Source organism: Haplochromis burtoni, unplaced genomic scaffold (genome assembly GCF_018398535.1).
Source record: "Haplochromis burtoni strain Fernald_Lab_line unplaced genomic scaffold, NCSU_Asbu1 Contig_187, whole genome shotgun sequence".
Lineage (NCBI taxonomy): Eukaryota > Metazoa > Chordata > Actinopteri > Cichliformes > Cichlidae > Haplochromis > Haplochromis burtoni.
Window position 1 is genome coordinate 1070094 of NW_024582548.1, and position 16191 is coordinate 1086284.

Consider the following 16191-nt stretch of genomic DNA (forward strand, 5'->3'; position numbering starts at 1 on the left):
TATTAGTGGTCAGCATGTCCTCTGCACCGTGCAGCACTTATCATTGCGATTCATCTATCTTGTTAGAGTTTGTTTTCTTATCTCTGCTCAAGATGTCTTTCGTTTGTTCTTGGTTTTCAGTTGGTATTCACATTCATAATCTTGATGACAGACATGTTTTTGTTATTCAACCACATGTCTAAAAGTGAAACTACCTGGGTGGTGTGTATGCCGAAACATATTTTTTTCAAAGAGATCATGAAAGTAAGTCAAAGATTGCTTGTCTTTTTTGCTGGCTTTGTCATGCAGAGATTATTTACACATGTTACCAATTATTTATGCAATTTTTTGATGCTTCAAGTTAATCACAATCATGTTTTATCTCCTTCATCGAGTCCTTAAAGTTTTCATGTCCCTTCACCATATCCTTGTATTTTTTTTTACTGCAATAAAAAAAGGAGAGAGTTGATTGTTTTTAGTTCCAAGTCCATTTGTTCTTCTTCTTCCTCCCCTAACCTGTCTTTTTCAGACTTCTTCTCTCCATCTTTCTTGTTTTTTCCTTGCTCTCATCTTCCTCTTCATTCTTCCTCTCCATCCACTTAGGGGTCAAGCAGTGACCTTGTTTGTGTCTAGGTCGTGTTCTTGCTGAGTGCCTGTGCAGCCTCGTGCTGCCACCTGATCAGCCTTGCTTTCAGCCTCACTATCGATCGCATTCCACTCACCCCTCAAGGGCAGAAATCCAAAACCATATTCCAGACCGCAGCCCTCATCTTTCTCCCTCCATTCCTTCCTCTTTCCCACTTCTCTTTTCTCTGCCTCTCCACTTTTCTCATCTATAATTCTCTCTCTACCTTTTCCTCGTATAGAATTCATCACGCACGCACACACCCATGCAAGTCTCAAGGTTGCAATGACCAGAAGACCCATGAATAAATAATAAGGAGGTAGGAATCACTTTCAGAAAAACCATTTACTCTCCTATTGTGTTTTTGAAGAAGCTGTGAGAGTGTGTGTGCGAGCTCTATGTGTGTGTAACAAGAAAAGCTTTGTGAGCGAGACTACAGTGCTTTGTTAACTAAAAGCCCCGCTGTCTCAGGAGTTAACTTGAGTGATGCTACGAGCACCTTGTAGGTGACCTCTAACACTGATTTTTTTTCCTTGTGTACATACTTTGATTTCTTTTTCCTTCTTTCTTTAAAGAGTCTTACAATATTTGTGGGTATAACCAATGAGGTTGGCAGAAGGACAGCGTAGCAGAAAGGCAACGTGTCACCTTGTCTTGAAAAACTCATTCTTTTAAAATTGTCTAAGGTCATTTTTTGCCATGAAACAAAACAAAGAGGTGAGTATGGGCCTGCTGTTTTGTTTTCTGCGAACACAATATGCATACAGTTTGACTTTTCCCAAAGTAAGATGGTCCGTGAGCTAAACTGTTGTTGACTTGATATATGCTTTGTTGCAGTTGGTCTGAAGAGACAATAGAAATGAGAACGAGAGCTTAAAATGAACAGAAAAAGAGGCAGTGTGGAATAGGGAATTTAAGGAGATATAGGCAGGGACAGGATGAAGAAAAAATAAGCGTGGAAGAGAGAAGGATAAGACAAGGACAAAAGAAGAGTAAAGGGAAGAAATGACTTGTAGTGAGTGATAAAAAGGAGAAAGCAGAGACTGAGACAATATGAAGGAGAAGGCAGCAACAAAAAGAGGAAAACAGACATAGACAAAGAAAGACATAAACAGAGAAAGAAATGATTAGATTTTTCTCTCCTATGTATGGTTCAGAGTGAGAGCTCCCATTTCAATCCAATCTAGCTCAGGCAAAAGTAAACAATCAGTCTTGATAAAGGATTGGATAAATCCTCAATCAGTCTCATTTTCAGTAAAGAAGCTATTTATTGGGCTGGCCTCACATGGCTAAATTGGATCCTCCTTCTTCTGAGCACGCTGAAGTGAGAGAGAAAAAGTGGAGAAAGTGAATCATCTCGCTCCGAGAAGGCACAGATGAAAGTTTTTGCGAATAAAATGGTCCTTGCATTAAAAAATAATACACAGTATAAAAGTCTTTACTGGTAATACATGTAGACTGAAAATGTAGGAAAAGCCACTGCCAATCAGAACTCATACATCATATTCCTGTGATCTTAAATCGACTCATCAAAATGTGGGACAAGTCTCTCCCTCACAAAGCCAGAAACCAGAGACAGGCAGAACACTCTGAACTGGTATGAAACAACTCGTGATTAATAAAATATAAAGCCCTAATGTTTTTAAAGAGTTAGTGTGGTCTGCTATGGAGTGGGTGTGTTTATTAATAAATGCATTAAAATGTTGTCAGCATAAATTTGTAAGTCTATTGTTTCTCTGAAGGGTGAAAACAGAGAGCATTATGAGGACATTCGTGTTAGAATAGAGTACAGCCATAAATAATAACAAAGCTGCCAGAACACTTGGAACATCTTGCCTGTCTGCCAACACCTAGAGGCCAATACAAACTTCCCAGTTAGGATGGGGAGTGGGGGAAGGACGCAGTTCACTGCAGTAGCTGTCATATCTCTTTTTCTTCTTCATGAGGTGAACATTCAACAGAATAAAGCGACCATCTCCAAAATAAGATGAAAACAGTTCTACTCCTATGGAAAACAAACAGAAATGATCCAACAGAAAAGAAATAAGATTATTTCTGTAATATTTCTATGTATTACACTATGAGCTACCCACAAAGCGGCACTTTTACTTTGTTATCAAGTCGTGCATATACAACATAAAGCATTGCCTATACATATATTCATTTTCTTTTTCATAAAAACATTGGTAGCTTTATACAATTGCTAAGAAAGATAACACCGCATAAACTGTTTTAAAAGGTTTTGACTATACTTTATTTAGATATTTCTTAGTTTTGAAAATACTGATGATTCTTCTTTTGATAATCTTTCGCCACGTTTTCACATGTCATAGTGCATCATATAGTTTTCATATAAAAAGAATTTCAGGCAGAGCTAATATAATAAGACGAATACTGCAAAAATATATATCAGGCTCTATCGCTCTGCTGTGGGATCTCTCTGCCCTGCAAAGTGCAAATATGGAAAGTATAGTAATGAAGAGAGAGCACTATTTCCCACTTTTTCATGTGTATACATGTAAAGGTAGAGGTTGAGAAAAGAAAAAGCTAAATCCCCAGAACATTGCATGAAATTGGTGGAGGGACTGTGGTAGAAATCTGAGTTAAATTACAGACTGTAAGACTCCAACTGTCTTCTTATATTCTTTATTCAACCTTTATGAAGAGTCCAAAGGGGTCCAGAAGGGTTTCTTTTCTTTTGTTGTGGGTATGTGGCAACAAAGGAAAAAGAAACCCCCAGCCTATAAAGCTTGGCTTATCACATACATAGAATATCTGCTGTCTGTCTGGAGTGAAAGTAGTTTTACTTTCACAGAAGATAAAATTATGATTCCGAACCTGCTTCTTCTCTACTAAGGATCATACAAAGAGTCTGTTTCACACCTCAAATTCCTATATACTGATAAAGACAGTTCAGACATGTGTCAGATAATAGTTAAACAAATTACAAAGAAGACTTCTGTTTATAAGCAAACTATGTGTATAGACAATTGTACAACAACTTGCATTAACTTGTATTTTTCTATTACAGGTTGCAAGTAGTAATATTATCTTTTTGTGGCTGAAAACATCATAAGTTAGATTAATATTAGAGTCGTTTCATCCAAAGAATCCCTGAGCCTTATAGGTTGGATGCCTATTGTGAACGTTTACAAAAGTGCAACATGTTAGAGTAAACAGACAAAAACGGCTTTGTGAGCTTTCATTTTTAGTCTAGTCACTATGACTAATGTATAAAATGTAATGTACCAGAAAAAAAATACCTGAAACCACAACTTTGTGTGTTGCCAGAACTGGAGATTCAATATGTGTAAGGAAGAGACTGCATGAGAAGTAGGGATGGATGGAGGAGAAGCTGGGGTGACAAGGATCAAGTTATCAATACAGCCAAAGGAGATCAGTGGAAACTCTGTAACCCCAATGGGACACAGTGCAGAATGCTACAGTGTGCTATTCAAGCAGAGCACAGTCGGACAGAGGTCAGCACTCTCACCATTTACGTCCACTGTAACAGTAAAAATCTTTTTCTGTTTTTTGTATGTGATGTGTTTCATGTTCCCTTAATGAATGTAGCATAAAACACTAACAAAACACTAGCACATCTGTTTGTCAGTAACAGGTTTATGCTGCTAACTTTAATTTATGCAATCACTCAATAACATGGCCTTCAAATTCCCTCTCCAATCACCAGATCAGAATCCAAAAGAACATTATTTTGGATGTGATATATGAAACAATTTGCAGCATGTATGCACAACTGAAAAATGATCAAATCTGCATAAAAAACAAACAAAATGTGGTATGGTTGTTGATGGTATGGCTGACTGAGGATTTTTCCAAAGTGCCGATCTACTGGGATTTTTACACACAACCATCTCTAAAGTTTCCAGAGAATGGTTCAAAACAGGAAAAAGTGAGCAGTGGCTCATGGTGAAAATGCTTTATTGATGGCAGAGTTCAGAGAAAAATCACCAACGGTCAAGTTGATGGAAAGGCAACAGTAAAACAAATAACCGGTTAAAAGAACGGGCTTAGAGGGCCCCTAATGGACCACAGCATCAGATGAACACACCAGGTGCCACTCATGTCACATAAAGACAGAAAGACAGTGAGATGAAAGGATGAGAATTTGGTATAAATACTTAGTGTGCATAAGTCCTGATGTTAGGGAAGGGTTTAGGGTATTTTTGAGCCCCTTAGTAATAGAGTATAATTATTATGTTGAAGTCTACAAAAGCATTGTTGCTGACTCTGTCCACTGTAAACATCTTATAATGGCAACGCTCAGTACTTCACAGCTCATATCATTACAGTCTGGTCTCTCAGTTCACTGTACTTAAATGGTACTTCTGGGATGTGGTGGAAGCTAGGAATCAAATCAGTAAGGGGCTGCCCACAAATGTGCAGAAACTGTAATAATATTATGTCGTTTTCAGCCAGATCTCTGAGGGTTGTATCCTGCACTTGCACAATGAATAATTAAGGCAGAAACCAACACAGCTATAGCACAATGTAACTAAGAAAGGATCTGACTTCTCCAGTGCCGCCATAATTCCTTGTTATTGACCCCACACTGACCCATTATGTTCTCTTTCTGTGTTTGTATCTTAGCTCAGTCTTCGCCTCTCTTTGTAGTGCATTTTGTATGTGATTTCAATTTACATTACAGATTATTGTTCATTTGAATTATTATTGTTACTACATTAGCAAATTGCATTACGAAGCTGGGTAAAACCCATAACCTTTGGTAGAGTTAATAATTTCAAATAGCTCTAGCTAAACAGCTCTGGTCCATCAGCCTGTTCCACATCCTTATTTCTTCATTTCACACAACATGGATATGACCCTACAAGTCTGACAGCTGGTGGCTTTCAGCTTCTAAAATATGTTGTAAAGAGTGGTTTTAGAAAAACATCAGGATGTTGCTCTTTAATCCAAGGTGACTGACTGTTCTACACTTGGAGTAGCTCAGTAGTAAATTCAACGGGTCCAGGTGCCATTTGACATCATGGAATCTAACACTAACAAAAGCAACTAAAAGTTTAGAAGTGCTCGGACCTTGGCTTAGATTGTTTTAAATCAGAATTGGATGTTTTTAATAATACTCACAATGATGTCTAAATGAACAAAAGCACAGTGGCCATAGTAATTAACTTATTTTCTTCAAATTTGATCGACTAAATAATCATATTTTTATTTTTATTTGGAATGTCTATAAAATTGTCAAGCAATTTACATACATATTTTCCTCTTCGACTTTGAATGTGAATGATATAATAAAGATATATTACTTCTCATTCCATTTCTGGTGCAATGACAGAGAAATGCAAATGTTTCCTGAGCTGCACCTCTTTACTAGTTCTTTATTTGTCTTTTCCGTCTCTAACTGCCTCTATCTGTTTGTTTGTTTGCGTCTACATACACATTGCCTCACTGACGGCAGCACATGCACTAACTCAACCGATGTCTCTTTGCCAGAGGCACTGTACATCTTGTCTGTGCACACGTTATATATATTTTACATTCTGACAATGTGACCAAAGTGATCATTATTCAAAATACAGTTCCACCTCCGACCAAGAGAACAAGCAATCACTGACGCAATTTCCTACAGCTTTGAAATGCTCTAGGGGAATGAACTTGTGTAGTATGTGTTATGCAGAGTATGTTTTGTGTAATGATTATTCCAGCGTTACTGAAAATAAAAGTTTTATTAAAAGTTGCATTTGTTTCTAAGAACGCAGACTGTAAATTTAAAGTCTACATCTGTATGTGTGTGTGTCTATGTTTGTATCCAAGAGCAAGCGAGTCACAGAGACAGAGAGAATTGGAGGAAACAAATGGGAAAGACAGCCACTCTTAGTATGGGCAGGTAAGGTCAACAGTTTGGTATGTAATTAGACTCTGCGCCTTTCGTACAAATGATTGTTTTGCATCTGCAGAGTCATGCAATCAAGCCCTTTTTCGTTGTGTTTTTTTTTTAAACACACTCTCATACACATCCATCGTCGAGTTACACATACACACAAATAGAAGAAAACAAGGCTTAGACACAGGCGCTGTTTTATTCATGCTGATGTGATGCCAGTGGACATGCACCCGTGAGGAACACTGCTTTTCTCACCTCACACACTTGCACACAAGTACACACAACACACACAACCCCTCCACAGTCACCTCAGTTCATTTCATTTCATCTAGCTATGTACGCTCACACAGATGTATGCTCACAGAGAGATCCTGATGCAAAATGTTTCACTGGGGTTCAACCCAGGGAGCCAGATGGGTCGAAGGTGGACTGCACCTCCTGCTCAAGTTTTATGAGCGTGCTGTTTGGAAAGTATTTTTCACTCTTTGTTAATGCGTATATTTGGTGTTAGTATGGTCATATATTTTAAGGACTGCTTATATGTACATACTGTGTATGTAAAATATGTCTTTATAAAAGATTAAAGCAATCCTCCTTTAAGTACACAAATTACTAATGCACGCAAAGCCTAGCATGCACAATGGTTTCATCCTCTTCATTTCTTTCTAATGTAGGTTAATATATACCCATTACTTATTTATATTCACAGTACATGTGATCATTCTTGTGCTAGTTTTGAGAACTTTATTTTTATAGTACAATGTAGATATAATATAATAATAATATAGTTTGTCATTTACACGAGATGCATTACTGTAGCTGGAGAGTTAGCCTCGCTAAATGCAGGTATTATAATTAAACTGAAACAGTTTAACCTCCTAGGACCTAACGTCCACATATGTGGACATCACAATTTGGGTTATTTACAAAATATTTAATTTTGCTCTACAAGGGCCTGATATCCACTTACGAGGTCATTATACTGCTACTGTTCTATCAAAATTTTAAACGAATATCCTCATATGAGGCTCTCATTTTTCTTAGGAACAAAAATCTGGTAAAAAAAAAAGAAAAAAAAAAGAAAAATCTGTTAATTCTTTGTTTTTACATTCATCGGGTCCCAATCAGCCCAAATATCAAAGAGAAATTAAAAATGCATGCCGTGGAAGAGTGCGGGTCTTAGGAGGTTAAGTACAGAGTACAGATTTTTCTATTTTAATCGCTCCGTAGAACTTAACTGATGATATGAAGTCAGAAAGCAGATTCTTTATATAAAGTTGCCCCTACTCATCAAAACCATTTTAAAGGGCAAAATTACATGTACTGAATCTCTTTCTCCTTCTTTGTCACATACAAACCAAGATATATACGTGTATTTACAGAAATAGTGAGGAAAGACCATGCTCTAGGCTCCTTTGGACTCAAAAGTGGGTGGGCAGAGGCATAAGCTAATCGCTAGGCTTTTGCCCATCAAGCTGGGATTCCAGTCCTGTCTGAACTATTAACATCTTTTTTTTCCTTTTTGTTTTCAATGTTTCCTTATTTAGGATAAGGCACAAAAAACTACTTGTTTCAGATTACAGAATACATGGCCCAAAATGTATTTTGTAACGTATTCCTTTGCATTACTCAATGAGAGTAACTTATTCTGAATACTTTAGATGGTTACACTGGATTGGTTTAAGAAATGGTAACTGTTTTGGTTAAAATACATCCTTTTGCAGGTAAAACAGAGTTCATGTACTAAACTCCCTGTAAAACCAGAACACCAGTGGCATTGTAGCTGAGATGGCTCAGAAAACCACCTCACTTCACATGTTATTGCTTGTAAAATGACAAGTGTGACCACGACCTTGAGCTTCAGCACAATTTTAGTGAAGAGCCATTAGGTAATCCTTCTCTATAGGCTTAATTACATTTTGAACAATACTGTAGGAAGAGTAATATTTATTGTGAAATGTGCACGTGGAAACACGCTCATCAGTTGCTCATTCAAATGAGATAAAAATGATACTAAAAGGGTGCTAAAGTGTGTGTGTAACGAGTTTGGAGTTGGCTTAAATGTTTCACAGAGTGAACAAAGGAAAGTATGGCTTTAGTTAATTCCAGTGTAAACAGAGTAAATTAAGAGATTATGTGACTAACCACAACAAACAAAAGAATGACACGATAAACATAAGTAATGACTCACTGGTGATTCATATTATTTATGCTACCGCGTACAGGGCAACTGATGGTAATGATAAAATGTGTCCATGTTGCCTGAAGTGTTTTCAGTCACCAGCATGTTTTGCCTGAAAGTGCTGCAGTGAAAATAGTCCCTACATGTAAACAAAGTTGAATTTTCCCAGCTTTGAGGAGGTGTTCATGCATTATAACAACATCATCATCTTCACATGACCTTAGGCTCTCTTATATTTGTCTTGGGAAAATAGCAAATAAAGACAGAAAAATCTAGAGTTTGAACACTGAGAATCCAGCAAGACAGGAAAGATCTGAAAATGTGGAAATTCTTGATGACAGTCGGCTGATCAATGCTCTTTGATTATACTACTGCAATCAGTCATAGACTCTGACTAACCAAAGGACACATGGGTGCTACTTTCATAAATATAGCATGGTCTTATCAGCTTTAGTTTTATCCATTTCATACATAAAATACAGGAATTTTATGTATTAGATTTTTTTTAAATGCCAGTTTTAATAAACTACATAAATGCATTTTAATAGATAAAATATCAAACACAAGTTTACATCAAAACATTCATCAGACTAAAAGAGAGTAGCCCATATGGTTGCTAAAACTATGTTTTAGAATGACAAGAGACATTGCTGTCAAGGTATCATTGAGCAAGAGAGGTGGAATGTACCTGCTCGCTCAGTGAAGGTCACAGTGGATCACCAAGAACATATACTGCATGTATAAATGCACATTTTAATAAATGCCCAGTGGGAGATCTTGGAGCTTACCTGGGGTCGTGGATGTCCTTTAACAATACACTGAAGCACTAGTGTGTCTCCTTCTTTGATGGTGTAGATTCTCTCACTCATGTTATCATCTTTGACGTTACATGCTGCGCCCGAGTGCACAATCTGGGCGTTGGCAGGAGCTGTGAAAGAAGGCATGGACACACACACACATACACCACAACCAAGCATGTAGTCATGCAGGCACACACATATACACACAGACAAACACAAAGGAAGAGAAAACCACATCACATATTTAGTAACATTTCAGCAGCAGAATTAAAGGTCATAGTCTTGTGGGTGTATGTGTAACACTAGTGCTAGTATTGATGACTCAGATAAATAAATATATCACATTACTCCTTTATCTGCATGATCTGAGTTGTCTTTTTTTTCTGTACTTGTAGCAGTGTCATGTGGATCAGTGTCTGAGGGAATGCGGACATTTATTGGGAAACTGAAACGTTGGTCACCTTTAGAAGTTCAAAAGGTTGAATCTTCACTCTGGACCAATGTTTTTGTCTTTTACAAATTTAGTTGTGCGGTAATGGAAGTTGTATATTTTAGACGTTACAAAATAGGTTTAATAAAGTTGGTAGTTGTAACCTGTGTCACTCTGCATTATACTATCATGTGGAAAAAAATCAAATGGACTCGTATGGCTTGTTTAGAAGGGTTGCCAAGATGAAGCCTTGTTTCTCTAAAAAGAACATGACAGCACAACTTAGGTTTGCAAAGTTGTATCTGAGCAAACCATAAAACCCCTGGACAAATTTCCCTTAGACAAACAAGACTAAAGTGGAAACGTCTGGCCATAATGCACAGCACCACATTTAGTGAAAACCAAAAAACAGCATTTCAGTAGGTGATGATTTAGACTTGCAATCACTGACTGAACCATGAACTCCTCTGTATACTAAAGTATTCTAGGCTGTGATGTGAGGCCAGCTCAAGCATACCAGTAAATCTCCAATGGAATAGCTGAGAAAGAAAAAGAATCAAGGTGTTGCAATAGCCCAGTTAAAGTCCTAACCAAGTTCAACCCAACTGAAATATTATGGTGAGACTTTAAGAGAGTTATGTATAAATGAAAGTCTGCAAATCTCAATAAACAGAAGCAAACTTTTTTATGAAGATGGTTTGAATATTTTTGTTGTAGAAAATATCAACAGCTTATTAAATTGTCAGACTTTTTTCTTCAGTCCAGATGTTTGATCTTCTGGTCTAAATTGGATCCAAATGGAACAAGTGGTCTATGGCCCAAATCATGACCAAAGATACAACTAATTCCAATTTCAGTTGTTGATTTTGATCTGAAAAAGTCTAAGGCTGGTTCATTATTGATTCCCCCCCACCCCCCCAAAAAATAAATAAATAAATCTATGTGTACAGTATTCATAAGAAAAAATGAAAACAAGATTATCTGTCTTGTTATAATAATCAACAAACTCCCACATCTCAATAAAACATGGAGTAGAAAGCAGTTTGTGGCATACTCTGAAGCAATAATGTATGACAGATGCATGATGGGAACTCTTTCCGGTGACAACATCTGCACAGCACTGACCCATGTGGAGGCTGGCTCGCGTGCAAATAGACTCAGATGGCTTCACCTCCCTTATGATGAGGTAAGACAGGAGGGGGGTGGGAAGAAATGGAGACAGAGCGAGAGAATCAGCGGGTGAGGAGGAAAAGGCCAGAGAGGAGTGTGAAACCCCAGAGAGAAACATGGGGGACGGGGCAGCACAATGATGTGATTAGCATCGATTCACAGGGAGAACAAATCTTCACTGTGCTGTATGACTGTTATCATTGAACGGACAGGAAGAAAGTGGGCGGCCTGTTCACCTTAAACTTCAACTCGATCAGACATAACAACAGCTGGCGTGATCCACAGCCAGAAATCAAGTTCAAAATAAAAGAAGGTTTAAAATCTGTCTCTCTGTGTTCCCGCTCATGCTAATAGCTTAAGGTGTGACAGCACAGCGAGTGTAACTTTCTGCTTATATTTGTAATTTTTTAATGATATTTTCATTTATGGGATTTTTTTTTAATCCCCCCCAAAAAGAAGAAAAAGGGATGAAAGAGAAGACTGTAGGTCAAACTGACTCCCAGTTGCAAAGACGTGCTTAATAAAATCTGTGATTTTGGCTTTTGGCTGTAGCTTTCTAAACCACATCGGTACTGTCAGTGACCAGACCTCTGTGCCCACAAAAAGTAATCTGTGAATCTTGTTGTTTGGCTATCATCATTTTGTTCTTATTTTCTGAAGATTTATATTTTAGAAAAGAAAAGAGGAAACGAGAGCATTTGTGGTATGAGCGCAGTTACTCATTTCGTGTACGTATTACAGTAAGCACATGCTGGCTGTGTGCACCAAAGGAATGTGTGTTTGTGATTGTAAACGAAACTGTGCGCTTGAGGAGCTCATCAAAACAGCAGTCGATCATTTACTGCTTCAGTCTTTTCATTATTGTACTGAAAGAAAAAAAAAAACATACCAAAACCATTTCTTCTCTAACTTCTCCCAACTTTGTGCTAAAAGAACAAAAAAACACTTTTTAAACATATTAAAAAGTTTGAAATGTAAGCCAGATTTAAATGCAGTGCTCCTTTTTCTTGGTTATGTTGAAATTCATTGAAACGATTTAACAAACGCAGGTCTTTTCAGCACTCAAGCTGTCTCTAGTTCATACACCGAACCACATTTAGACAAGGGAGCCGCTCAGTATAAATGCAGGCTTTATGCAGGAGAGTAACCAGATCACGTGGAGCAGTTGAGGGTTAAATGCCTTGCTGAAGGGCACACTAATAGTAGTTTCAATGGGAGGGGAGATCATGTCTAATTTATCTGCTATTTTCTAACATTTTCGCTGTTAGGTTACTGTTCAGTAAAGTGGATTCTCCAGTGACAAGTATGCTGTAACCTTTAAGCTTTAACATCCCGGCGTGAATCTCTCCTGATCAATCAATTAAAATGTAACCCATAAAAGGATAAAAACCTAAAAATTACTATGTGGAGTAACAGAGCCGGGTTCCAGATGTGTGCTGCACTATCGTGAAAAGATGTCGGGCTGATATAAATGGTGAATAATTATCTCCTTACAGCTTATTGGCGTGTCTGCATTAGTTTGCCTCTCTGGAGAGGGAGGGAGGTCGGACAGAGCGGCTCCTCTGTCTGTTCTAGCCTCCGGCAGCTTGGCTGCTTCAACTGTCTGATCGACTAAAGAAAGGGAGGCTGCGAAAGAGGAGGAGGAGAGAGATGCAGAGAGGGTGAGCAAAAAAAAAAGAAGGAAGAAAATAAAACAGGCAAGAGGAGGAAGACAGAAAAAACAGAAACTTACAGAAGGGAGGAAAGCATAAAAGGAAATGGAGAAGGATTCAAGTGTGGGGAAAAATAACATTGCATAGATTTAGAAAACAGGTAGGCAGAGAACCTAAATGAATAAAACTGAAAATGGAAAGCAGGGACTAAGAGACAAATTACTATACCTATATATTTAAAACTAAAAAAAAAAAAATTAAGCGGAAAGGAAACTTAGGAAGATACAGAACAAACAGGAAAAATAGGAATAATCATAACTGTAAACTGCAGACCAAAGCAGGTGAAAGCCAGAGGAGAGAAGGACTGAGGGGAAGAGAGGCTAGTTTGAGGGAGACTCCTAGCCCAATACCGACAAAAACAAAACCAAGAAATGATGAAAATAAAGCAAGAGGGCTCAGGCTGCATGACTACAGATACACCTCCTCTCTAGTTACACTCTAACAAGAAGAAAAACCCAACTACAACTAACTAACTAACCCAACAACCATGAGAAAATCATTATGTAAGATAAACATAATTTTACCTGCCTATAATTTTCCACAATCCTACACCTGGATGACAACTATTACAGTTTGATATACCCTATAAAATGTCCATTTACTGAATATACATTTCACATACAAAAAACAAAGACCATCACACAGGCGTTCATGTTTTCTGATCAACATAGCATAAAGAAGCAAGTCTGTCTCTTTGTTAGTACGGAAAGAGATCATCAGTCATGGAGAGCTGGCGCTTTGACAGTAAACTATCCGAGTCTGATGATTCATCGATCAAAACTGTTCTGGTGGAAACCGATTGAAGGTGTTGTCCATGCATTATTGGAAACTTTTCTGAGACGTTCAATGCACATTAGTTGTAAGTGAAATATAACTATCGGCAAATGCCCTGTCTGATTAATTGATTTGTCACTGCCTGCCATGTTTGTTTTTGTTGAGGGGACAGGACATATCTCACCAAAACTAATGATGAGACAGGAGAGCTGGTGTCAAACTGCACTGACAGCTTGACAGAGTGCTGAGCAGCATGTGTGTGATTGTGGTCGAAAGAGTGACTGAGTGTGCCCGCTCTGGTGAAATGTGAGTGTGCATACACGCATGTGTAAGTGTCTGTGTGTGTTTTCATGTACATTATACTGTATCTTGCCAGAGGAATCCCAAGGAAGGTGATGAATCCTGTCGAACACGAAGCCACGCCGAGCATGATTGATATGCGTAGTTACTTTATGGGAGCCTCTCATGCATACAGATGAGCCCTGACTCAATTCACTTCATTCACAAGAGACCATTCAATGCTGTGGCCTTTCCTCTGCTATCACAACATAGGATTTGAAAATAAGGAAAGGAAAGGAAAAGAAAGGAAAGGAAAGGTTGACAAGCAGAAGGAGATAAGAGAGTGGGGGCCTGAGAGAAAAGTCACAGAATTTATTGATTAACTGCAATTGAGGGAAGTGTTCATTTGACCCACAGAAGCACTAATCACACACACACAGTCTTCCACACACAGAAAAAACAGCCTTATGGCCAAAAGTCTGTGTGACTCACATTGCCTCAGTATTTTATCAGGATTTTTCTGTGCAGACAGGATGGAGGAAGATCAAATGGTTGATGTCATGACCCCATCCTTTTCATTTTGGCTCGATTGGAGCTCTAGATATCAAAACGCATCAGGGACATTGATTTAACTTTTGACCTGACCATTAAATGGCAGTTATAAATGAAAGGACTAACCTTCACTAACCTTTTCATTCTTTCAATCAACTATAAATGGCTGTTTCCCTGCTTACACACTCACACAAACACACACACAAAAGAACAAGTAGATGTTTTTCCTTTTAACTGTATCTTACTCTGTAACAGTAAATAGATGCAATGAGCCTCCCTTAAACATACAAATATGATTTTCATTGGTACTGAATTCAGTGGGAGGCTTTCAAGTCTAGACTGTTCTTGAATAAACACTAGCTAGCAAATTCTTTTATTTGTTTTAGGGTTTTTTGTTTGTTTTTTTATTTAACTGCCTTATGATTTTATTTTGATGCTGGTTTTGGAGACATCTACAAGCCAATTTCTCAAAAAATGTTAGGAATTTGTGTAAAATGTAAACAAAAAAAGAGTACAACTTTACAAAATGCTTGTAATCTGTGAGCTCTCACACATGTGTAGCGGCGCACACATTCAAGAATCACTGCATAAAGGGAAACGTAATATATATCCTAGTAACACAGTAACAAAAAGATGGGGGGGAAAAAAGGAAAAGGGACATTCTTTTCAAAAGAAGCTTATTACATAACGTATGTAATCTCTACATTCACTCTGTTTAACTCATAATTTGTTTACTAACACTTAAATAAATGTCTCTGATCATGTCTCCGTAGATTTGTATGCATGTCTCTCTTTCTGAATCACTGTACAGCCTGTGTGTTTGTGTGTGGATGGTTCAAATACTGTAGCTTATATCTTTAGTGGACGCTTGGCTGTTTTATATATGTTTTTATGTGTCATAGGTGTTGTAATTGCAGGTTATAATGAATCTGTATGGGTAAATATGGCATATTGACATGATAATCCGAGCACTCCTATTTTTTAAGTAAATCTTTATGTTTTTATAAACATGTTACAGCTATAATGTATCTGACGGCCAGTATGATAGCCAAAACAAATACACTGAACACTAAACAAAAACATTGAAATAGGGTCTGATTTAGTGTCTCATAGTGTGTGATACACGCTGTGCTACCTAATGCATGTGGACCTGTGTTTGTCAGTGAATGACTCTGTGTTTTCCACCACAACTACTGCAAGAAGACAAAGGGATTGCGCGATCAACAAATGTCAGATGACAGCAAAAGCCAATAAAGGTGGATCACTGGAGAGCAGAGGGAAGATTGGAGTGGAGAAACTAGAAAAAAAGCACCTGTAATGGAAAACAGATGGGTAGGAAAGGGGACAGCAGTTTCCTGGAAACACTGCCGTTTTTATATCCAAGAAGAGTGACTCTTCCCTTTGACATCGTGTGTAATATCTATTATTAAAAGGCACAGAACATGGAAATTCAGAGGAAAGGGAAAATAAGAATTCGTGAGCTCTTTAACTTGTCCATTCAGGTTTTCTACACATAACTGGGCATTAACATCAGTCAATGAATTTTGCCTTTTCTTCTCTTTTATACACACCTCACCCTCAGGTCCAAAAATATTATTTGTCCAATTTTTAGCTGCTATAACTAGAAAGAAACTAAAACAAAAATTAAAAATCAGATTAATTTGAAACACAGTTCTAGTGTCTTTAATGCAGGCCACACGTGTACACACACACGCACACACACACACACACATGTTGCTTTATATATGATGCTTTGTTATTTTGAAGAAAAAAGTTCATAGGACGACATGTAAGAAGTGAGGGGAGTCAGAATTGACAC

General features: G+C 37.8%; 1 protein-coding gene across 2 annotated transcripts in view; it reads right to left on the minus strand.

Annotated features, from left to right (window-relative positions):
- The window catches only part of LOC102304999 (MAM domain-containing glycosylphosphatidylinositol anchor protein 1), a 201407-nt gene that overhangs the window by 136438 nt on the left and 48778 nt on the right, over nt 1–16191 (minus strand). For both annotated transcript variants that reach the window (XM_005934576.3, XM_014337546.2), the window contains exon 3: nt 9444–9583. In XM_005934576.3, coding sequence (XP_005934638.1) covers nt 9444–9583 — 140 coding nt within the window. The remainder of the gene's footprint in view (nt 1–9443; nt 9584–16191) is intronic.